Consider the following 24,769-nt stretch of genomic DNA (forward strand, 5'->3'; position numbering starts at 1 on the left):
CAGGGAGACAGAGGGAAGTAAAATAAGGGCAGAAGCAAAAGATAGAAAGAAGAAAAGTAAAAGTGGTGGGCAGAGAAACCCAAGGCAAAAATCAAAAAGGGCCACATTGCAGCAAAATTCTAAAAGGGCAAAGCGTGTTAAAAAGACAAGCCTGAAGGCTCTGTGCCTCAATGCGAGTATTCGTAATAAGGTGAACGAATTAACTGCACAGGCAGCAATTAATGAATGATATAATTGGCATCACGAAGACATGGCTCCAGGGTGACCCAGGCTGAGAATTCAACATTCAGGAAGGATAGACAGAAAGGAAAAGGAGGTGGGGTAGCGTTGCTGGTTAAAGAGGAAATTAATGCAAGAGTAAGGACATTAGTTTGGATGATGTGGAATCTGTATGGGTGGAGCTGCGGAATACCAAAGGGCAGAAAACGCTAGTGGGAGTTGTGTACAGACCACCAAACAGTAGCAGTGAGGTTGGGGAGGGCATCAAACAAGAAATTAGGGATGCGTGCAATAAAGGTACAGCAGTTATCAAGGGCGACTTTAATCTACATATAGATTGGGCTAACCAAACTGGTAGCAATATGATGGAAGGGGATTTCCTGGTGTGTATTGGGGATGGTTTTCTGGACCAATATGTCGAGGAACCAACTAGAGGGCTGACCATCCTAGACTGGGTGATGTGTAATGAGAAAGGACTAATTAACAATCTTGTTGTGCGAGGTCCCTTGGGGAAGAGTGACCATAATATGGTAGATTTCTTTATTAAAATGGAGAGTGACACAGTTAATTCAGAGACTAGGGTCCTGAACTTAAGGAAAAGTAATTTCAATGGTATGAGATGTGAATTGGCTAGAATAGACTGGCAAATGATACTTAAAGGGTTGACGGTGGATAGGCAATGGCAAACATTTAAAGATCACATGGATGAACTTCAACAATTGTACATCCTTGTCTGGAGTAAAAATAAAACTGGGAAGGTGGCTTAACCGTGGCTAACAAGGGAAATTAAGGATAGTGTTAGATACAAGGAAGAGGCATATAAATTGGCCAGAAAAAGCAGCAAACCCGAGGACTGGGAGAAAGTTAGAATTCAGCAGAGGGCGAGGAAGCTTGCCGGAACATAAAAAATGACTGCAAAAGCTTCTATAGATATGCAAAGAGAAGCAGATTAGTGAAGACAAACGTAGGTCCCTTGCAGTCAGATTCAAGTGAATTTATAATGGGGAACAAAGAAATGGCAGACCAGTTGAACAAATACTTTGGTTCTGTCTTCACGCAGGAAGACACAAATAACCTTCCGGAAGTACTAGGCGACCGAGGGTCTAGTGAGAAGGAGGAACTGAAAGATATCCTTATTAGGCAGGAAATTGTGTCAAGGGAAATTGATGGGATTGAAGGCCGATAAATCCCTGGGGCCAGAGTCTGCATCCCAGAGTATTTAAGGAAGTGGCCCTAGAAATAGTGGCTGCATTGGTGGTCATTTTCCAACAGTCTATCGACTCTGGATCAGTTCCTATGGACTGGAGGGTAGCTAATATACCACCTTTTAAAAAAGGAGGGAGAGAAAACAGGTAACTATAGCCTGATATCAGTAGTGGGGAAAATGTTGGAATCAATTATTAAAGATGAAATAACAGCACATTTGGAAAGCAGTGACAGGATTGGTCCAAGTCAACATGGATTTATGAAAGGGAAATTATGCTTGACAAATCTTCTGGAATTTTGTGAGGATGTAACTAGTAGAGTGGACAAGGGAGAACCAGTGGATGTGGTGTATTTGGACTTTCAAAAGGCTTTTGACAAAGTCCCACACAAGAGATTGGTGTGTAAAATTGAAGCACATGGTATTGGGGGTAATGTATTGACGTGTATAAGAGAACTGGTTGGCAGACGGGAAGCAAAGAGTAGGAATAAACGGGTCCTTTTCAGAATGGCAGGCAGTGATTAATGGGGTGCCGCAGAGCTCAGTGCTGGGACCCCAGCTATTTACAATATATATTAATGATTTGGATGAAGGAATGGAGTGTAATATCTCCAAGTTTGCAGATGACACTAAACTGGATGGCGGTGTGAGCTGTGAGGACGCCAAGAGGCTGCAGGGTGACTTGGACAGGTTAGGTGAGTGGGCAAATGCATGGCAGATGCAGTATAATGTAGATAAATGTAAGGTTATCCACCTTGGTGGCAAAAACAGGAAGGCAGATTAGAAAAAGGGAGGTGCAACGGGACCTGGGTGTCATAGTACATCAGTCATTGAAAAGTTGACATGCAGGTACAGCAGGAGGTGAAAGCGGCAAATGATAGGTTGGCCTTCATAGCTAGGGCTTTTGAGTATAGGAGCAGGGAGGTCTTACTGCAGTTGTACAGGGCCTTGGTGAGGCCTCACCTGGAATATTGTGTTCAGTTTTGGTCTCCTAATCTGAGGAAGGACGTTTTTGCTATTGAGGGAGTGCAGCAAAGGTTCACCAGACTGATTCCAGGGATGGCTGGACTGACATACGACTAGGAATATTTTTTGTCCTTGTACAAGAGCTTGGTCAGGGTGCACTTGGATTATGGTGTCCAGTTTTGGTGTCCTCACATGATTGATGTTGAAGCTTTGGAGGGGGGGGGGGGGGGGGGGGGGTGCAGAGCAGAAGAGGGCCACTTGACTAATTCCCAGTTTAAAGCATCTTGGTTATCAAGATAGGTGAAAAGAGTTGGACGCTATACTTTAAAGTGTAGACTTCCAAGGTGATCTGATTGAGGTTTGTAAGATAATGAATGGAATAGATTGTGTTCCAGTTGACATTTTATTCCAATAGGTACGGCAAGACGAGGGATCATAAATTTAAGGTGTACAAGGCCAGATCTAGGTTAGATATCAATGGACCTCTGAACAGGCTGCTTTTTGTGTAATGGATGCGGATTTGCTGAATTCCTTCAAGCGAGAGCTGGACCCATTTCCAATCAGATGTGTCCGATCTGCGTGTTAAAGTGCATTGCTCTAATAGCCAGTGCCAATCGTTTCATTAACACCGAACAGAATGAGCTCATGAAATAAAACAGACATGTTTTACGCACCTGTAGTTTTATCATCTTTTAATCCATCCTTCCATTTCTCTCACTGTGTGTGAATCATTCATGGTCGATTATTTTTATTTGTTTAAAAACTGATGTTGACGAATAGGCACGTTTTGTAGTTGAGAGGACAAAGTCGGCTGAAATATTGCAGGCTCTCTGAACTAATGCTTAAAACAATGAAGATCGCTCATCCAAAGCAAACTCTCAAAATCATACATAGGACTTTACATCAGTTGGAAGGCTTTATACTCCGCTGTAAACATCGCTGATCTTTCTTGACTGACCCACGGCAACACTTCACTGATGTTCCCCACAGGTACACATTGACCGAGCTGCTTCGAGAATTGGTGTCTCCGCCCGAAATGACCCGTTTAAAAATTACCGGGTACTGCTGACACTAGGGTCGGCGTGACCTCCCGTCATCCGACAAATCCTCCTATCCGGCACAGGCCAGGTCCCAAGGGTGCCGGATAAGAGGTTCAACCTATATTGTGATACACAAGTTAATAACAATTGTGTGGGACAGGCTTGATGGATCAGAGTCTTTACCCGTCAGTCATTATTCGTATGCATCTTTTCCAAAAGGCAACACTGCAGCATTCCCTTAGTAATGCACTGAAATGTCAATCTAGATTTTATGTGCTTAAGTCTTTGGAGTGGGGATTGAACCTACGACTTTGAACAAAGGCTAACAACTGTATCTTCACAAATATTTCCTTTTAAGTCACAGTAAAGCAAGAATTAGAAATTGAATGATTTTGGATAAAGTGTTGATTTTGTCCTTAAAATACCCACTTCATCACCTCTGGGTATCTCAGTAAATCTTGTTTTGAAGTTCATACAAGACAAAAATGCCATGCTTTAAAAAAAAAAACACTTTCATAATATGTAAAACCACATTTATTGAATGTTCATAAAAAAAATTCCAGTTATAAAATGTATGTTTACAAATTACAGAACTTTAGTATCTTGGGCATGTCATCTCCATCTAGAAAAACAGTGATAAAGTCTAGCTTATTGGGGTGTGAAGACATGATATTCTCCAACTCAACAAAAGGATCAAATGTTACTTTCTCTTTAAGCACAATGTAAATACATATGCTACACGGGCAGGTTGAAGTTCAACTTTGCTCTGATATTTATGGTAGAATTAACATCCTATTGATTTTATGCTAGACACAGCTGCATTTTCTTTGGAGCAACACCTCATTCAGGGCAGTTCATACATTAATGCCCATTTCCAGAAACAGCAATAGGTCCTGATATTGCTGACAGTGATGCTGCAGTAGGTCAATAATCTACAAATCAAACTAACCTACTGCACAGCAACATACTGCACCTTCAGCTACAAAATCTGGTCACAGTGCATGTACCATGAGTGAAAACGACACACCGAAATGAGTGTTCACATTATCTTTTCACTGCTCAAAAATTCACATCAGTAATTCAGCTGAATTATGCATTTAAAAAAAGGGCTAGCAACAAAGTTGAAGTTTACATTTAAAAAAAAGGCAAATCTGTTCTTTTGGAATCTGGATGCCTTCGCTTTTCTAAAACTTTCCCATCAAAATCTTAGACATTCCACTTGATTACAGATTTTAGAAAAGGACATTAGTATCACTAATTTGGCAAGGGGGCGGGAGGGGGGAAGGGGCAATGTTTTAGTTAATGAAAAACCCTCCAAGACAGAAACTGAATTCCGCATGTGCTTTGTGGATTTTTTTAATCAGTGGAAAGAAGTGTTTGATTTTACAAGGAAAACACCAGAAACCTTGCAATGCAACCTTTTAAAAAGGTCACAAAAAAAAATCACAGCAATGCACATCATGATTTTTCACCAGTAAATTAGACATCATTTAAGAAACAGTGTGCACATGATTTTTTTTAAGACCATCCACTATGGTTCAAATAAGTTTAATATAAAAGCATAAGTACATTTTTAAAAATTCTGTTTCCCAGGCCATAAACTTCTCAACAACTTCTACTTGAGGGGACTTAATTTCACATTTCACAATCTATCGATTCTAATTCACCAAGACCATCATAAATCTATGAAAAACTACAATTTTTTTTTTAACTAGAGCTATTAGATTCATGGATTCAAAAGGAACTCCACTTTTTAATCTCAACATTCCCATTTTGTATTTAGCCCACTTAAAAAAAAAGGATCGTCTGAGAAACATAATTTTAAAGTTTATAAATGAAAGATAAGCATAAAATTTGTTATTTAACCATATATATGATACATAAATCACAAGGTAGGGTGGGAAAAAGCATTAGTGTGACTAGGACTTACTCCTCCCCACCACCCTCCCGGCACTACAATGTACTGGTTCAAATCTGTCGGTCTTTAAAGTACAAGTAACATGATTTTTTTTTTTTGCCACACCCACCCGCCCCCCCAAAAAAAACGTAACCAAAACCACTCTTGGGACAGTGATACAAGAGGGAATATTCAAGGTTTGCTGCAGATCTCTGCCTTTCCACAGTTTTATTGCTCAAGATTTCATAAGTAGCCGCACTATTCAAAAACCTCAGTTATTACAAAGTAGTACAATGCTCTGCTTTGAACAAGATTGTGCTATTTATTTATTTTTTAAATCTCATTTTAGTTTTGCAGTATTGTGTGTTGGCTTACCTTGGATACTGCCAAAATTCTATGATTTTGCTATTATATTCTGCCTGGATTGTTTATGTACTGGCTACATGATTTGTTAAAACAGGAGTTTGCAAATTAATAAGGTTTCTGCAACTGCCGTGTAAACTGTCCTGTCAAATTAAACTTTAATATCTGTCCCAGTGCTACGAAACATTTTTCCAACCCTCGTTGTCTTTATCTGAAGGTCAATCTAACAAGCCACTAAAACAAGCAAGCTTCTACTACAAAATCGCTGTCAGTTAAGTACTAACCAGCCATCAGCAATGAACAAAAGTCAAACTTCCATAAGCCACCATCCAAATATTAATACAACAGCCAGTAAATCTAGGGATCCAAATAGTCAGGCACTACCGTAAACAATGACAACACTAACTACAGCTTTTGCTGTGAAATGAGAGCAATGCAGCAGAACATTACATGCAGTGCTTAACATGATTGATTAAAAATTTTAAAAGTTTGGTGTATTCTGCTGTTTTTCATGCAACGTTTATGATTTCATTTAATAAATGCACATGATCGCATAATTCATCCAATTAAAATAAATTTGGGCTCCCATTTCCAGATCAGTGACCAATCAGGCATTGAAGTCCGTCTCCATTCCATATTACAAATTCTTACAGATCATGTACAACAGTTTTGGTACAGCAGTATTTGTACAGAATAGCCAAATAAATGGGCAGGATCACAGTAGAAATCTTTATAGCATGATTTCTGTAAAACACCTGAGACTTCTGCGTTGGGAGTATAGAATACTCCAACTGCAGCTTTGAAGGAGTTTCATACTCCTAACGATGCTAATTATGTTTGGGTACTAGGTTAACACCAATTTGGTGGAGTTTTTACAACAACCCTTTGGGTTTGAAAAACTGCAGAATAACCAAATTCTGATTGATACAGCCCGTGATGCAGTGCCACGGCTAAACCCTGGATGTATTGAACCCAAATCCCAAACTATACACAAGGCCATGTGACTCAAAATGTTTCTCCTTTTCTCCCTCCCACCCCCATGTAAAATTTTGATAACCTCGTTTTTAAATGTTACACTGAAGTGTTTTGTCGCAAGATCTTAAAAAAAAAATATCCCTTCAGAATTCAGGTTTTACAAAATGAAACAATGGTCTTAAAAATACTAAAACAGAATGGTCTCAAATGTTAAAAGAAAAACACATTGTGTACAAAAATATTTCTCAGTGGCTCTGGATAAAGTAAAGGAACTCGGATCGTTTTCTTCTGAAAGAAAAAAGATAAATGTTTGAAGATGATCACATCACTGCACATTGACGGGAAGTGGTCCTCGGGTCACCCTGAAATAAAACAAATTCCCGTTGAAATAAAATGTTGTGTCATTTTATTCAGTTATAAATAAACTAAATTCATATTTAAACACACCCTCCCCACTCCATGTTCCAGCAAGTAAAATACATTAGTGTACTATTGTCATAAAGACAAGGTTCCAAATTTGATCTCCGATCTGTAATGAGATAGTTAATCTCAACTGAGAGTAAAGTTCTCCATGCAGAACCAGGAAAGGAAAAAAGGAACCCATGTTAATTAGTGTCTACTGATTTGGACGAGGACACGGAATAGGGATAAATTTGGCATAAAGTACTATTCAGAAATATTTCTGGTTACAGAAAAGACCTTCAGATTCAAAATGTCAACACTATATTGCAATTTATACTTTACCTGTTGGTGGAAAAGATCTTCCTCTCCAAACTCAGTCTCTTCCTCCACATCTTCATGGTAAGTTTTTCGGAGACTTCTTACTGCAACGTCCTGTATAAGAAATGAACTTTGGTTACTAAAGTGTTTATTTTAAACAAAGTAACCTAGAATTAACCCAGAAGTCATTTTTAATAGATAAGAAATCAACACTGGTGCATTTTTTGAATAATTCTGTTGACTGTGTAAATTAAATAGAATATACATTAAAAAGACTTTCAGTTATTGATTACAGCTGAATGAATAGTTACACTATCCTTAAACTGACCAAGAGTTAACAAGGAGTCCAACTGAACTCACCACCCCTGCTCTCCAGTGGAGGGTGCGAGCCCAGGATCTCCACTCTGAAAGCAAACACGACTCCGGAAATAGATGGAATTACACAACTGAAATACTAGTTATGCCCGAATTGAACAAAATTCAGCAACACAATTGGCTGTATTAGTTATCCGCAGCTAATATTCTGAAAAAGAGCGATGAACAAAAATATAATGCAGCAGAAGCAGGCATATTTAAGACGATAAACATTATTCGACAATTGACAAATAAAATTAAATATTAAAAAAGCTATTTGTAAATAATTACAACAGATCAGAAATAATGAACTCGAGCTGTCAGTACCACATTATCCAGTTCATATGAACATACAAAAAGGAAGATGACAATAAAGGGAGAAGACAGACAGAGAAGCCCATCAATGCTCATCCAATTCATGGGGTGCAACCCCATAACAGCGCTTCAGGAGATCTTTAGGGCAGCATACTAAGCCCAACCAGCTTCAGATGCTTCAATGACCACCTCCTCAATCATAAGATCAGAAGTGGGGGTGTTCGCTGATGATTGCAGTGTTCAGCTCCATTCACAATTCCTCAGATAATGAAGCAGACCATGCCCGCAGCAGTAAAATCTAGACAACATTCAGGAGTGGGCTGATAAGAACAAGTAACATTTGCAGTACACAAGTGCCAACTCATCTATGAAATAGGCTTTAAAATCGAAGCATGCTCGAGAATCGCAAGCTACTATTTTGAGCACATTAGTTTCCATTGTCATTTTCAAAAGGAAGACAGCAAGGGATAAAATGGTGGCACGATGTACTTCATCATATGGATATCAACTAATCAATTTACAACATAAACCATCCTTCCTCATTCTTTTTCTCCAAAAAAAAACAAGGGAAAAAACGGGTTACATTAAGCAGGCATTAAAATCTCAACAGATTTAAAACTTTAAATTTGCTGTGTCTTTAGCCTCAACGCGTAGTTCAGATTTACTATACACACTGCAACACACAAGGAGCTGCTTTCTTCAAATTTTCTTCTAAAGCCCCATTTATATTGGCAATAGAAACTGGAGTACTGCCCAGTAGTTTGAAAGTGTCCCACTGCACATATTCTTATAGATCAGCAATCAATGGAGCCAGGGGAAAGTCCATACAATACACCTGCATTAGAAGTTGCATTTGAATAATGTCTTCACAAATAGGCACATGGAAAACAGACACCAAATAAAGGTGAGATTAGGAAGGGCAACCAAAAATTTAGAGATAGAGAGACATAGATGCAGAGAACATTAGTTTAAGGGATACAGCAGAGGCTATGGGTCCCAACGACATCCCAGCTGCAGTGCTGAAGACCTGTGCTCCAGAACTAGATGTGTCTCTAGCCAAGCTATCCCAGTACACTTACAACAATGGCATCTACCCGACAAAGTGGAAAATTGCCCAGATATGTCCTGGTCACAAAAAAGGACAAAACCAATCTGGCCAATTACCATCCCATCAGTCTATTCTCATTCAGCAAAGTGACGGAAGGGGTCGTCGACAGTGCTATCAAGCATCACTTACTCACCAGTGCTCAGTTTGCATTCTGCCAGGACCACTCGGCTCCAGATCTAATTAGTCTTGCTCCAAACATGGACAAAAAGACGAATTCCAGAGATGATACTAGAGTAACTATCCTCAACTTAAGGACCCTTAGTAAAATTGAAGTCAGTGGAATGGGGGGGGGGGGGGGGGGAGAAAGAGGAGAGAGGAAAGAAGATTTTCCAGTTGCTGGAATCATACCTATCACAAAGACAGATAGTTGTGGTTGTTGCGAGGCCAATCATCTAAGCCCCAGGACATTGTTGCAGGAGAGAGCTATCAAGTGGCACTTGCTCACCAAGTTCAGTTTGGGTTCCACTAGGAACACTTGGCTCCAGACCACATTATGTCCTTGGTTCAAACATGGAAAAGAACTAAATCCCAGAGGCGAGGAGTGTGTGATTGCCCTTGACATCACAGCAGCATTTGATAAGAGTGTGGCATCAAGGAGGCCAGATAAGATTGAAGTCAATGAGGGGAAATGCTCCACTGGCTGGAGTCATACCTCGCACAAAGGTTGTGGTTGTTTAAGGCCGATCATCTCAGCCCCAGGACATTGTTGTAAGAGTTCCTCAGGGTAGTGTCCTGGGCCCAACCATCTTCAGCTGCTTCAATGACCTTCCCTGTATTATAAAGGTCAGAAGTGGGGATGTTTGCTGATGACCATAGCGTTCAGTGCCATTCGCAACTCCTCAGATAATGAAGCAGTGCATGCCCACATACAGCAAGACCTGGACAACATTCAGGCTTGGGCTGATAAGTAGCAAGTAGCATTCACGCCACAAAAGTGCCAGGCAATGACTATCTCCTACGAAAGATAATCTAACCGCCGCTCCTCGACATTCAATGGCATTACTATTAAAACCGCCACTATTAGCATCCTCGGAGCAACCATTAACCAGAATCTTAACTGGACCAGCCACGTAACTACTTGCAGTTGCAAGAGCAGTCAAGAGGCTGGGTATTCTGTTGAGAGTGTCTCACCTCCTGACTCCCCAAAGCCTTTCTACCATCTGCAAGGCACAAGTCAGGAGTGTGATGGAATACTCTCCAATTGCTTGGCTGAGTGCAGCACCAACACTCAAGAAGCTCAACACCATCCAGGACAAAGCAGCCTGTTTCATTGGCACCCCATCCACCACAAACATTTACCCCTCCATCGCCGATGCACTGTAGCTGCAGTGTGCACCATCTACAAATGCACAGCAGCAAATTGCCACAGCTTCTTCAACAGGACCTCCCAAATCTGCAATCTCTATCAGGACAAGGACAGCAGGTGCATGGGAACACCACCACCTGCAAGTCATACCATCCTGACTTGGAAATATACCACTGTTCCTAAATCCTGGAACTCCCCAACAACGAGTACCTTCACCATACAGACTGCAGCGGTTCACGGCAGCAGCTCACCACCAACTTCAAGAACAATTAATGATTGTCAATAAATGCTGGCCTTGCCGTGACACTAATCCAGTCAATGAATAATTAAGAAAATTGCAGAGAACAGGACCCAGGCACCTAAATATTCTGTTGCTAAATGGTAGGCTGGAAGCACAAGAGACTGGAGGAGTCAAGGGGAACGAGCAGCTTTTGGGAGAGGAAAAAAAAGGATGTAGGACTAGTGTAGAATGCACAGGTAGGTTAGATTGAGGCCAGGGAAAGATAAGATTGAGATGTTCAACCCAATCTATTAGGTGATTGGAGTTAATCCAGCTGAGGTCAAGTGACAACTGAGGTTAGGGAGGACAGGATATGCACAGCAGAGTTTGGATACATGTATAGAAAAAAGGTTTCCACAGCAGCAGCGCTGGAAGTGAATGAGCAAGTGATCTTTGCAATGCAGAGGAATTAGGGTCTAAAGCTCAGATCAGGGTCAAACTGAATGTGGTTTGGTTCATACTGCAGATTAAAACATAGCCTAAATTCCACAAGAACACAATTTTCCCACAATAGAGAAAAATGTAACCATGTGAAATTTCACCATTTCAGAATTCACCACCTATAAAAAAAAATAGATGCATGTAGGCCATACCTCTCCATCAGAGTTGACTAGGACAGTCTTAATCTCATCGCCAGTGCCCCAGCTTTGATTCTTCCACAGAAGGTCAGTAGGGGGACTATGGGCTTTACCAGCATCTGCACTCCAGATCTAGACAGAGAAAACAAAAACATTCAGAGCAAAACAACTACTCCCATCCCACTCATGCAAAATTTAGCAACTCAAGGACAGAACATTTGCACTAGTTTAAGATAGCAATTTAATCTTTCATCCTCCTGAAACAAGCAGAGCCTTCATTTAGAGCAGTTTCAATAACAATTGTGGTATTTCAGCTGCCTTTTTGTACTGAAAAGTACCCAAAAGTTAAAGCTGACAGTATTCGGTGATATTGTTATCCCACCATCTCCCCGAACAGCAAGATTTTCAGTTGAGCAAGAAGTTTGCTCCCAAACTCCACTACGCTGCAACTGCTGGAAAGTACGCAAGTGCAGCTGGGTGACAAAGTCCACTGCTGCAGTGCACTAGGCCCAACTTTGGTTGCTTTTCACTGACTCCAGCATTCACCTATACCTTAAACAATTCAAAAGGATGCAGTTAAAGCGCCACTTTAGCATTGCTGCAGTTATCACCACTCTGTAGCGACACCGAAATCACAACTCCAGAGCATGTCCTGACCCAACTCTGAACACAGCATTGCAAGACCCCCTTGGGAGGCACACTCATTTTGTTTCAACAGCATGTTGACTGAAGCTCTACTGTAGGGTCAAGCTAAGTTTAAGAAATGCTCAGAGGTTCACAGAAAGAGGGCGATCCTACTTAGGCTTTCAAAAGTGCTAGGAATAAACTTTTCTCCTAGCAGTCCACAGTAGAAAACTCACCTGTGATTCACTACAGAAAACCGTCTTGGATCACTAATTAAAATTACAAAGAGCAAGTCAACTCCGCAGCATACTTCGACAGTAGAATTTATATTGCACCACAACTCACTTTGACTTCCTGTCCAGCCTTCAGGGTGTATTTAGGAGTGAACTTGTAGACTATTTCCTCCCCATCTCCAATTTGCCTCTTCAGTCTCCAGCCTCCAAGTGGCTGATCCTGTAAGTAAGAGTGGCAGTGAATCAATCATTTTACAATACCAAATTGATAAGTTCGGAGACTTTTTAAAAAAAATGAGCATTTGCTCAGATGGTAAATAACCATCCAATAATACAGAACCATGAGGAATAGATCATCTCTGGCTTATATCAAATTCGCTCTTATTTGACGTCATATGTGGAAACTGAAGAAAGGGCATGAGGGAGGGAAGTATACCCACAGACTGATTTGTGGTGCAACGGAAGAGCGGGCAGGAAGAAGTTCACCCACAGACTTATATATGGTGAAGAGGAAGCAGCAGCACTGAACTTCCGCTCATTAATCCAGTAACTGCCTCTGGAAAAAGTGTGTGCACAGATGCAAAGACATGGCCAGGCTTGGTTGTGCTGCCCCACTATGATAGAAAAGCGAATCAACACTTGCGTTCATGCATAAAAGGAGCACTAGTTGGAAAGAGTAGTGCAGGACTACCATAAGCTTTGTGGAATGGAGTCAAATCATGGAATGGGGGGGCAAAATGTTAAAACAAGTCTCAGGTTCTAGATAGCAACTAAAGCAGGTTTAATTACCAGTTTCTGGGTAAAGTCCCCCATTACCTTTCTCCATTCTTTCCAGTCAAGGCAGCAGGGAACCCGCTTCCAGTTTTGAACTAGTCATTAGAAGAACGTGCTGCCCAAGAGAATGCTCAGAGATATTAGTTGCTTGCCTGCAATCTCAGACATCATGAAGGATCACTAGTGTAAGATACTGAAGAAATCACTGGCTCAATAGAGCAGGAATGTCTAACTGAAGCAGCAGAGTGCATCAGTATTCAGCTAGCAAGCAAGCCACTAGCTGTGGGTCACACTTGATTAAATTACAAGCACTTAAAAAAAAATACAACATTGTCCAGCTCCCCATCTTTATTGCACTTTTGGATCTTAATCTCACCACAGCCATAAATGACTGATGAGCACCATTTACAAAAAACTGAGTAAGGATTTTTTTTTTTTTTTTTAAATGATGCTTCCGGCTCACGCACAAGAGTGAGCTGGCCCAATAGTTTCCCACTCCAGGCAGTGCCATTGTCTTAGTTGGTACCCACTATATTACCCATCCCTTCTCACTGCAGGGAAAAAGTAGCACTAGTTAGACCAGAGTACTCCTGCTAAAAGAGCCAGAAGCATAGATTGTCCCATGGTTTTATTTATTTATATATATATAAAATATTTATTATATATATATTTATTTTATAAATTTCCACTAGTTGATCAACCAATTCTGCTTGTTATGGTATACCCAATTGAGTGCTGGATGCAGACATTAATTCCTAACAACAGCTTTCTCCATCTTAAAGAGCAACGAAGTAACAGGGCATTGGATGACATAATGATTACTAAAAATGATGAACATTAGCTTACTGAGACCAATTCACCTTCCAAACACCAAACTTCCTGCCACAAAAGTCTTCATTTAAAAAGGTTTGCAATCAAGTGGCTAAGCAGCACAGTGTCCTTCACAGGATCTAGAGTCTATATGCCCCCGTGCTCAATTGCACATCTACCATAATGAATTGGTATCTTTACACCAATATTCTGACCCACAATCTGAAGACAAACTGATTATGGAAGAAGTCCAGTTCCCTAGGTCCTCACCTTTTCAGAATTGTTACGGAGACAAACAAATTTTCCCTCAAGATCAGTTGTCTCAATACTGATCAAGCCACTGCTAGAGTGGGTTTGCTGTATAGGATTGCTGCTTTCTCTGGGCTCTTCCATTTCTACACGCTTTCGCTTGGCACGAGATGTGTGAACAGTGCTGCTGGATGTAGCACGGGACACTGTAACTCGAGAAGAGGGACTCGGAGACAGCTTCAACCTGGAAACAAATACAACACAAAATGTTTTAGTTGCATTCATCTTCCTCAGATAGATGAAACTGCAGATCTAATCCCATTACTTTAATCACCCTTTTTCTTGTTCAACAATTGACTACTCCACCTTTTATATCCCACCTCAAAACACCTTGCCTTCTCCAATTGCTACCACTGCTTCACCTCTGCCTTCTTACTCCAGCCACAGCAGCAACTTGCATTTATATAGCACCTGTAACATAGTTGTCCCTCTTTGTGCCTAAAAGCTTGGTCAAAGAAATGTGTTTTAAAGGAGGATAGGTAGTAGAGGCAGAGTTGATGGGCTGGACAGTTGAAGGCATAAGAGCCAATGGTGGGACAAAGTGATTTTGGGATGCACAAGAGGCTAGAGTTGGAGGAGCACTGTTCCCTGAGGATTGTATGGCTGTAGAAGATTAAAGATAGGGAAGGCGAGGCCATGATTTGAACTGAGGATGAAAATTTTAAATTTGAGACATTGGATTGGGAGCCAATGCTGGTCTGCAAGCACAGGGATTATGAGCAAGTGGGACTTGGTGCAGGATAGTTACAAGTAACTTTTGGATTATCTTTTTTTGGAGGATGGGAGGCTGGCCTGTAGGTGACAACAGCATAGATCAAGGTTTTATCAGCAGATAGGCCCAGCCAGGGAGAGACAGGCGTGTTACAGAAATGGAAGTATGCGGTCTTAAGTTATGGAGAGTATATGGGGGGCTGGAAAAATTTGGGTTTAAATAAGATGCCAAGGTTTAAACAGTCTGGTTCAACTAGAGACAGTGGCCAGGGAGAGGGATGGTATCCCCAAGATAATGGCTTCAGTATTCACAATGTTCAATGAGGAAAAGTATTACTCATGCAGGACTGGATATCAGACAAGCAATCTGACAGCACAAAGACCGTGGAGGATTAGAGAGGTTGTGAAGGTAGAACTAGGTGCTGTCAGTGTAGGTATGGAACCTGGCCCCATGATGTCACGAAGATTCAACATGCAGATGAAAGTTGGCCAAACATTGATGCTTAGGGACTTAAGGTAGCTGCAGAGCAGAAAGGGAAGCCATTGCTGGAGATGTTCTAGTTGGACAGGTAAGATTGGAACTAAGCAAGGGCAATTCCAAAGGCGAGGCACTAGAGAAGGATGTTGTGGTCAACTGCATCAAAGGCTGCAGAGAGGTCAAGTGGGATGTGAAGGGATAATGCACCATGTTAACAGTTGCATGGGATGTGATTGAGGAGGGAGGATTATACAACACAGTGTGTCACAGGATGCAATTTCTGACTTTGATTAGAGCTGTTTGTGCTGGGGCATAAACCAGATCAGAAAATGGACAGAGATTTGAGCCGGGGGGGGGGGGGGGGGTCAAGAATGTTTGTTTTGAAAAAGTGGTGGTAATGTCAGCAGTTTTGAAAAAGAGAAGCATGAATCCACCAATGACACAAAAAATCTGCAAAAGGACTAAGTGAGTGGGCAAAAATTTGGCAGATGTTGGAAAGTCTGAGGTCATGCGCTTTGGCAGAAAAAAAATCAGTGCTATCTTTCTTCATTTAAATAACTTGCTAAGTGCTGCAGTACAGCAGGACCTGGGAGTACTTGGTGCATGAAACACAAAAGGATAGTATGCAGGTGCAGCAAGTGATCAGGAAGGCCAATGGCCTTTATTGCAAAGGGGATGGAGTATAAAACCAGGGAAGTCTTGCTACAGCTATACAAGGTTTTGGTGAGGATACACCTGGAATACTGTGTGCAGTTTTGGTTTCCATATTTAAGGAAAGATATACTTGCTTTGGAGGCAGTTCAGAGAAGGTTCACTAGGTTGATACTGGAGATGAGGGAGTTGATTTATGAGGAAAGGTTCAGTATGTTGGGTCTCTACTCATTGGAATTCAGAAGAATGAGAGGTGATCTTATTGAAACGTATAAGATTATGAGGGGGCTTGACAGATGCAGAGAGGATGTTTCCACTGATGGGGGAGACTAGAACTAAAGGGCATGATCTTAGAATAAGTGGCCGCCTATGTAAAACAGAGATGGAGAAATTTCTTCTCTGTGGGTTGTAAATCTGTGGAATTCGCTGTCTCAGAGAGCTGTAAAAGCTGGGACATTGAATAAATTTAAGATAGAAATAGATAGTTTCTTAAACGATAAGGGGATAAGGGGTTATGGGGAGCGGGCAGGGAAGTAGAGCTGAGTCCATGATCAGATATGATCTTATTGAATGGTGGAGCAGGCTCGAGGAGCCGTATGGCCTACTCCTGTTCCTATTTCTTAAGTTAACAACCAATGGCCACTCTTCGTGTTTCAGCATTTCCCAAAGAGACCATTGAGGTATCCAAAACACATTACAAGTATTAACCCCAACTGCATTTCCATCTTTCTGATCATCACACCTGGCACACCCACTGGGGACCAACCTCCTTACGAACCTGCTCACACACACCACTGCATCCCAGACTCTGCTAGCAGATCAACAATTGTATCAGATCTTTTGTATCCAGCTGAGCTCCAATCTCACCCATGCCCTTGGAGCTCATATGTGCACAAAACCCACCTCCTTCACCACAATCCCACTAAGCAACTGACCACTCAACTTCCCATGCCAACTGTCATGCTGAATGGCAATACAAATAGTTCCCTCCCTTCAGGGACTACCTGCTCTCTATTGAAACCAAATCCCTATCTTGGGAAAAAACACACACCCTTGGCCATGACCCTTCCTTCAAACCTCCAGATGCTGTCTAGTCCATGAAATTTGTTGCCACCATCCAAACCAGAACCCATCTCTCCCATAACTTCCTATTTGAATCTCCAATCACATTTCTGCCCCCCACACCAACCCTTAACCAAGTCAAACAATTTTCTAGGTCTGAGACCATGGTGCATTATCTCTCCTCTACCTCTCTGCAGCCTTTTAACAGTCAGCTACACAAACCATCGACAACACCTCTCCGCCATTGTCCAGCCTCACTTGGTTCCACTCTAGCCTATCCTTGGCATAGCCGGAGCATCTCTAGCAGTGGTTCTCTTCCCCTGGTCACCTTAGGAGTCCCTAAAGAAACACCCTTGACACCCTCTTTCTCATTTACGTGCTGCCCCATAGCAATTTCATCTGCAAACACGGGGACACCTGCGATAAGTATGCCAATGAAAGCTAGCTCTACTTCAATCACATATCTACCTCAGCATCATGAGATTGCATGTTCTTGGAGAGGCTATAAATTTCCTCCAACAAAACATTGGGAAGACCAAAGCCATTGCCTTCACTCTACTGCTATAATCTCCATACCCTCACCATTGACTGCACCCCACAGCTGAACCAGAATGTTTGCAACTTCAGAATCCTATTCAACACCAAGCAGAGATCCCATATCTTCTACATCAAAAGATCCCTGCATAACAGCACCCACCTTTTGCATTGAAAACCCTAACCTACACTTGGTCACCTCCAGATGCAACTATACCAATGATCTCATGACCAGTTTCCCATGTCAGTGTCCTCCATAAACATAAGCTTATCCAAAATTCTGCTGCCTGTACCTTATCCCACACCAAATTACCATTTGTCATTAGTCCTGTCCTCATTGAACCAGGAGCCAGTCGAGGTCAATGACTCAAATTTATAATCATCCTTGTGTTTAAATCCCCCTATGACTTCATCCATCCTTATCTTGGCATGTTCCTCCAACCCTGCAACACCCACTCCCTCCAAACTTTTTCGTTTATTCTTCCCACCCTTTTACAGCTGTGCCTTTAGTGGCCTAGACTCCATGTTCTGGAATTCCTCCCTACCTCACCACCACCCTCAAGAACCTCCTTAAAGTTCCTCTCACCAAGCACCGTTCTAATCACTTCTTTGACCAGTCTCCATTCCATTCCATCCCCTTCCCCCCCCAAAAGAAATTATACCCGAGAGTTACTTTGGGATGTTTTAACACAAAAGGGGCTCTAATAATGTAGCAAAAGGTAATGCTTCCAAGGTTCTCCCTACTGCTCAAAAGCCAGCAACCACTGCTGCATGTCCAGATTTAGTGAGGATCAGTCCAAGCTCAGCTGATACTTACTTTACAGTTGAATAGCCCATCAAGACATACACATGAAATCCAGATTATAGTATTTAACTACTTAAATCAAGACCATATGTAAAATATTCACATCCTTTGCTTATATACTCTGGCTGATCTAATTTCAGATCAGTCTGAACTGTTTAGTTATTGATGGATTGATTTACCTTTTCTTTTTTCTTAAAAAAAGTACATGCAGCACAACTTTAAAAATGTACAGCCAGAATCCAAATACATCAGTAACATGACGCCTCAAGACAATAGCACGAAGATGGATCACAAATGCTTTTAACTACAGGTACCTCTCTTCCTCGCCTTCCAGGAGTTTGCGGTAGGCTTGAATTTCCATGTCAAGGGCCAGCTTGACATCAAGGAGGTCTTCATATTCCTGCAACTGCAACTCCATGCGATCCCTCAGCTCAGCCATTTCCCGGTCTCTTGCCTCCAGCATCTTGCGATATTTATCACGATCATTTGCAAGCATCTCTTCCAACTCCCTAACTCGAGCCTCAGAAGCAGCAGACTACAAGAAAGGTTAAGAAGTTAAAACAATTAGGCCAGAAAATAAAAATGTAAAAAGTCTTCTCTATCCAACACTCATGCTTAGTCAATGCCTCCTAAAAACAGCAGCTCTTTGTGGGATGCTGCTGACACAGAATGACTACATCAGTCACTGGACTTCAAAGAAATTCAATAGGATTTGATTTTGTTTTGAAAGTAAATTAGTGCAGGGAAATTGGCCATAGGGCAGCACACAGTGCACACTGCACTGTGGAGATAAAGATACACAAAGTTTAAGCCCAGCTACTTTTCATCTGATAAAATTTGAATTTGAATTTATCATGCTAACTATTTAGTACACATTCGCTGCAATATTGAAATTTCCAAGGCTTCAGCTCAATGCCCTTTGTTTACTAAAGCAAGATGTTGCAGAATTCCAGGTTTTATTTTCTCCGTTCTACCTGCGATTATTCACTAGTTATAAAGAAGGGAATTAAATAAAATGGGTAAAATGTGACACATTTCAAATTGGTCTTTGTTGCAAGTATTGGGTTTTATAAGGCAGGCGGGAGTTTTAGCCTGTTAAGCTCCTCGTTCCATCAACACCCTTTATCCTCCTACAAGTGTCCTGCCGACAAGGTCAACATAAGACCATAAGAAATAGGAGCAGGAGTAAGCCACTTAGCCCCTCAAGCCCACTCCGCCATTCAATATCATGGCTGATCCAATCATGGATCCAGCTCCACTTCCCTGCCTGCTCCCCATAACCCTTTACTCCCTTATTGCTCAAAAATCTATCTATCTCCGCCTTAAATATATTCAATGACCCAGCCTCCACAGCTCTCTGGGGCAGAGAATTCCATAGATTTACAATCCTCAGAGGAAATTTCTCCTCATCTCAGTTTTAAATGGACAGCCCCTTATTCTAAGACAATGTCCCCTAGTTTTAGTTTCCCCTATGAGTGGAAATATCCTCTCTGCATCCATCTTGTCGAGCCCCCTCATTATCTTATGTTTCAATAAGATCGCCTCTCATTCTTCTGAACTAATGTGTATAGGCCCAATCTACCCTCGTAAGTCAACCGCTTCATCAAGAATCAACCTAGTCAACCTTCTCTGAACAGCCTCCATTGCAAGTATATCCTTCCTTAAATACGGAGACCAAAACTGTATGCAGTACTCCAAGTGTGGCCTCACAAATACCCTGTACGGTTGTAGCAGGACTTCTCTGCTTTTATACTCTATCCTCCTTGCAATAAAAGCCAACATTCCATTTGCCTTCCTGATTACTTGCTGTACCTGCATACTAACTGTGTTTCATGCACAAGGACCCTCAGGTCTCTCTGCAATTTTTCTCCATTTAAATTATAACTTGCTTTTTTATTATTTCTGCCAAAGTGGGATAACCTCACATTTTCCCACATTATACTCCATCTGCCAAATTTTTGCCCACTCACTTAGCCTGTCTATATCACGTTGCAGATTTTGTATCCTCCTCACAATTTGCTTTCCCACCCATCTTTGAATCAGCAACAAACTTGGCTACATTATACTCGTTCCCTTCATCCAAGTCATTAATATAGATTGTAAACAGTTGCGGACCCAGCACCGATCACTGTGGCACCCCACTAGTCACTGTTTGCCAACCAGAAAATGACCCATTTATCCCAACTCTGTTTTCTGTTAGTTAGCCAATCCTCTATCCATGTTAATATATTACCGCTAACCTCGTGATCTTTTATCTTGTGCAGTAACCTTTTGTGGCACCTCATCGAATGCCTTCTGGAAATCCAAATACCCTGCTCGTTACATCCTCAAAAAACTCTATAGCAAATTTGTCAAACATGATTCCCCTTTCATAAAACCTTGCTGACTCTGCTTGATTGAATCATGCTTTTCCAAATGTCCTGCTATTGCTTCCTTAATAATGGACTCCGGCATTTTCCCAATGACCGATGTTAGGCTAACTGGTTTATAGTTTTCTGCTTTTTGTTGGCCCTTTTTTTTTTTTATTATTAGTGGCATAGAAACATAGAAAATAGGTGCAGTAGGCCTTTCGGCCCTTCGAGCCTGCACCCATGGCTGATCATGCAACTTCAGTACCCATTCCTGCTTTCTCTCCATACCCCTTGATCTCTTTAGCCTCAAGGGTCACATCCAACTCCCTTTTGAATATATTTAACGAACTGGCCTCAACAACTTTCTGTGGTAGAGAATTCCACAGGTTCACAATTCTCTGAGTGAAGAAGTTTCTTCTCATCTCAGTCCTAAGTGGCTTACCCCTTATCCTTAGATTGTGACCCCTGGTACTGGACCCCGAACATTGGGAACATTCTTCCTGCATCTAACCTATCAAATCCTGTCAGAATTTTATATGTTTTTGAGATCCACACTCATTCTTCTAAATTCCAGTGAATATAACCCTAGTCGATCCAGTCTGTGTGTCAGTCCTGCCATCCCGGGAATCAGTCTGGTGAACCTTTGTGGATATGTGAAAATATCTAAGCAATAAAGACAATGAAGTGAACTGGATATGTGAAAATGTATAAGCAATGGAAAATAACTAAAAGATTATAAGACTGCAAATATTACATCAGCACAATTAGCAGAATTTCAAGGTCTCAGTTACTAGTCACGCCAGTAAAATTGTAACATTTAGAAGCAATGCCCGAGGAAGTTCTTTAGTAAAAACAGCTCATATAGATGTTGGCTCATGAGTGGACAAAGGGAAGGAGGTATCAAAAGGGATAGGCTGAACTAGGATATCACTCTAATTGTATCTTGTTATCTTGTTCAAAAAATGTATAACTGTGTGCCTTCACAATGTAACTTCACTTGTCCGTAGGAAGTGGGTACGCTCTATCAAGAGAGTATTCCTTCTGTCTGATAAGTCTCGGCCGGTAAGACGAATAAAGACTGCTTTATTACAAGCTCCTTTGGTGTTCGCCTCAGTGAAACAGACTGAAGGAAAAGAATCCAGAAATTATCACCTTCGCTGCACTCTCTCAATAGCAAGAATGTCCTTCCTCAGATTAGGAAACCAAAACTGTACACAATATTCAAGGTGTGGACTCACCAAGGGTCCTGTACAACTGCAGTAAGACCTCCCTGCTCCTATACTCAAATCCTCTCGCTATGAAGGCCAACATGCCATTTGCCTTCTTCACCGCCTGCTGTACCTGCATGTCAACTTTCAATGACTGATGTACCATGACACCCAGGTCTCGTTGCACCTCCTTTTCCTAATCTGTCACCATTCAGATAATATTCTGCCTCAGTCTTTGCCACCAAAATGGATAACCTTACATTTATCTACATTATACTGCACCAGCTATGTATTTGCCCACTCACCTAACATGTCCAAGTCACCCTGCAGCCTCTTAGCATCCTCCTCACAGCTTACACTGCCACCCAGCTTAGTGTCATCTGCAAACTTGCAGATATTACATTCAATTCCTTTGTCTAAATCATTAATGTATATTCTAAATAGCTGGGGTCCCAGCACTGAACCTTGCGGTATCCCACTAGTTACTGCCTGCCATTCTGAAAAGGACCCGTTTATTCCTACTCTTTGCTTCCCGTCTGCCAACCAGTTCTCTATCCACGTCAATACATTACCCCCAATACCATGTGCTTTAATTTTACACACTAATCTCTTGTGTGGGACCTTGACAAAGCCTTCTGAAAGTCCAGATACACCACGTCCACTGGTTCTCCCTTGTCCACTACTAGTTACATCCTCAAAAAATTCCAGAAGATTTGTCAAGCATGATTTCCCTTTCATAAATCCATGCTGACTTGGACCGATCCGGTCACTTCTTTCCAAATGCGCTGCTATTACATCTTTAATATTACATTTGCAGTTTTCAAATCTGCTGGGACCACCCCAGAATCCAGGACATTTTGGTAATTACAACCCATGCATCCACTATCTCTGCAGCCGCTTCTTTTAAGACACTAGGATGTATGCCATCAGATACAGGGGACTTGTTCGCCTTTAGACCCATTGTTTTACCTAGTACTACTTCATTAGTGATAGTGATTGTATTAAGTTTCTCCCTACCTATAGCCCCTTGATTATCCACTATTGGGATGCTTTTAATGTCTTCTACCGTGAAGACCGATACAACATTTGTTCAACGACTGCCATTTCCCTGTTCTGCATTATTAAGTTCCCTAGTCTCATCCTCCAGAGTTCCAACATTTACTTCAGCCATTCTCTTCCTTTTTATGTACCAACAACTAAATGCAAACTCTCAAGATTCCCTTCCTGCTCCCACTATATTCTTGCCTGCACAATACATTTTAAACGGTTGATCGGTATAATACTGATTTTTCTCTGAAGAGGTTTAGCAAGCCATTCAATTACTTCAATGCAACAGCTCGCCACCTTGGGAATAAACATTAAATGCAGCCTGTAAAGCATTGTCCAATCTAAGAACAAACATAATATTCTATTCTGTTCTACGCCACCCACCAAATCAAAAATATATAACTACTAGTGGTTAAATATTTACCTGCTTCTGCAGGGTTCCAAGTTGATAGTTGAGACTCTCAATCCTAAGATATGCCTCCTGCAGCTCCTCTCGTGCTGTGCCAACAGCTTTGTCATTTCTATCAGATGCTACTTTAGCATTTTCCAACTACAAAAGTTAAAAGTATGCACAGTAAATTGAAGAACCATGCTAGAAATGACAAAATATCAAGTCTGTTTGGGTAACGAAAAATAAATCAAGTTGAAAACTATAATTGTATGATTTAACAGGTTACAGTGTTAGCTGTATAGCCAGAGTTTACTGGAACAAGTTCAGTTACCTTGGCTTGGAAAGTTTGCTCCAAGTCATCCTTGTATTGTTTCACTTGGTCCTCGTGCTGCTTTCGCAAGTCCTGCAGGGCTGCTGCCAGTTTGGATTCGTAGTCAATCCTTCGCCCAGAGTCTACCTCAACTACACGACGTTCTTGTCTCTTCTTAGTCTCACGCACTTCCTAGATTAAAAATGATGCAACCATTATATCTGGGTTTGTATTCATTTATACAGTAGCTTGAAATGAAGGGCTCGTACAGAACACAAGAGATCAACTGGGATTTTTGTAATGGAGAGCATTGCACAATATGCATACACTGTTAAGTGAGAGCTTTTACAGACCAACAGTGATAATTTATTCTACATACCATGGATAACAATCAGATGAATAGGTATTCAATGATCAAAGTGACAACACGTATCTGGTCCTTAAGGACACAACAAGTCTTCGTTGAATGCAGATTGAACAAATGAGGAAGAATTTAGGCTTCCCAATTTTCAACACAAGGGTTATTAAAATTTCCAGTGCCCTGAGAGTTCACAGGTAGAATTCTCATCAATAACCAAGAAGCAGAAATTCTTTGATGTAGAGAGTAGCCCCTACTCCAGAAAGGAGTAATTAGTCTACAGTGCTACAATTTAAGATTGCTGAAGAAAATGAACAGAATGTTATATTTCAAAAGGATATATTTTTTGAAAGTTGCAAGAAATACTCAGCATCTAAAGGGTTAGTTCCAAACAATCATACCTCTTCAAACACACTTTTCCTGAACGCCAGTTCCTCTGTTAAGCTTTGACACTGATTCTCCAGGTCGACTCGCATCAGGGTCTCCTCTTCCAACTGCTTTTTGGCGGCAGTCAAGGAACTTTCAGCCTAAAATTAGTTTAAAAAAATTAACTTTTGTTTAGTCGTTAAGACTCAAAATTCCATGGCTTCCTCAAGTACTACATACAAGTCGTCCCTGGTGTGATTCTTCTGTTGAGTTAGCCATTTCAGTCAAGACAGACAAGTATTCTACAACTGTGTTCTGGCGTTAGGAACAAGTAACCTACAAAAAATTTAAATTGTACTGCCAGAGCACCCTCTCAATCACTATCTAAGGAACCTTACTGGAAAGCCGACAAGATGAGAATT

At 41.3% G+C, this 24,769-nt stretch overlaps 1 protein-coding gene across 1 annotated transcript in view; it reads right to left on the reverse strand.

Annotated features, from left to right (window-relative positions):
• Window positions 1-3,940: 3,940 nt before the first annotated feature.
• Window positions 3,941-24,769, reverse strand: part of lmnb2 (lamin B2) — a 33,798-nt gene continuing 12,969 nt past the window's right edge. Inside the window, exons 3-11 of the mRNA XM_070859867.1 lie at window positions 24,383-24,508; window positions 23,645-23,815; window positions 23,347-23,472; window positions 18,631-18,851; window positions 14,037-14,259; window positions 12,295-12,402; window positions 11,341-11,457; window positions 7,409-7,498; window positions 3,941-7,026 (exon numbers count right to left, since the gene is read on the reverse strand). Of these exons, the coding sequence (XP_070715968.1) occupies window positions 6,985-7,026; window positions 7,409-7,498; window positions 11,341-11,457; window positions 12,295-12,402; window positions 14,037-14,259; window positions 18,631-18,851; window positions 23,347-23,472; window positions 23,645-23,815; window positions 24,383-24,508 (1,224 nt within the window). The 3' untranslated portion in view covers window positions 3,941-6,984. The remainder of the gene's footprint in view (window positions 7,027-7,408; window positions 7,499-11,340; window positions 11,458-12,294; window positions 12,403-14,036; window positions 14,260-18,630; window positions 18,852-23,346; window positions 23,473-23,644; window positions 23,816-24,382; window positions 24,509-24,769) is intronic.

This window comes from Pristiophorus japonicus, chromosome 18 (assembly GCF_044704955.1).
Source record: "Pristiophorus japonicus isolate sPriJap1 chromosome 18, sPriJap1.hap1, whole genome shotgun sequence".
NCBI classification, from domain to species: domain Eukaryota; kingdom Metazoa; phylum Chordata; class Chondrichthyes; family Pristiophoridae; genus Pristiophorus; species Pristiophorus japonicus.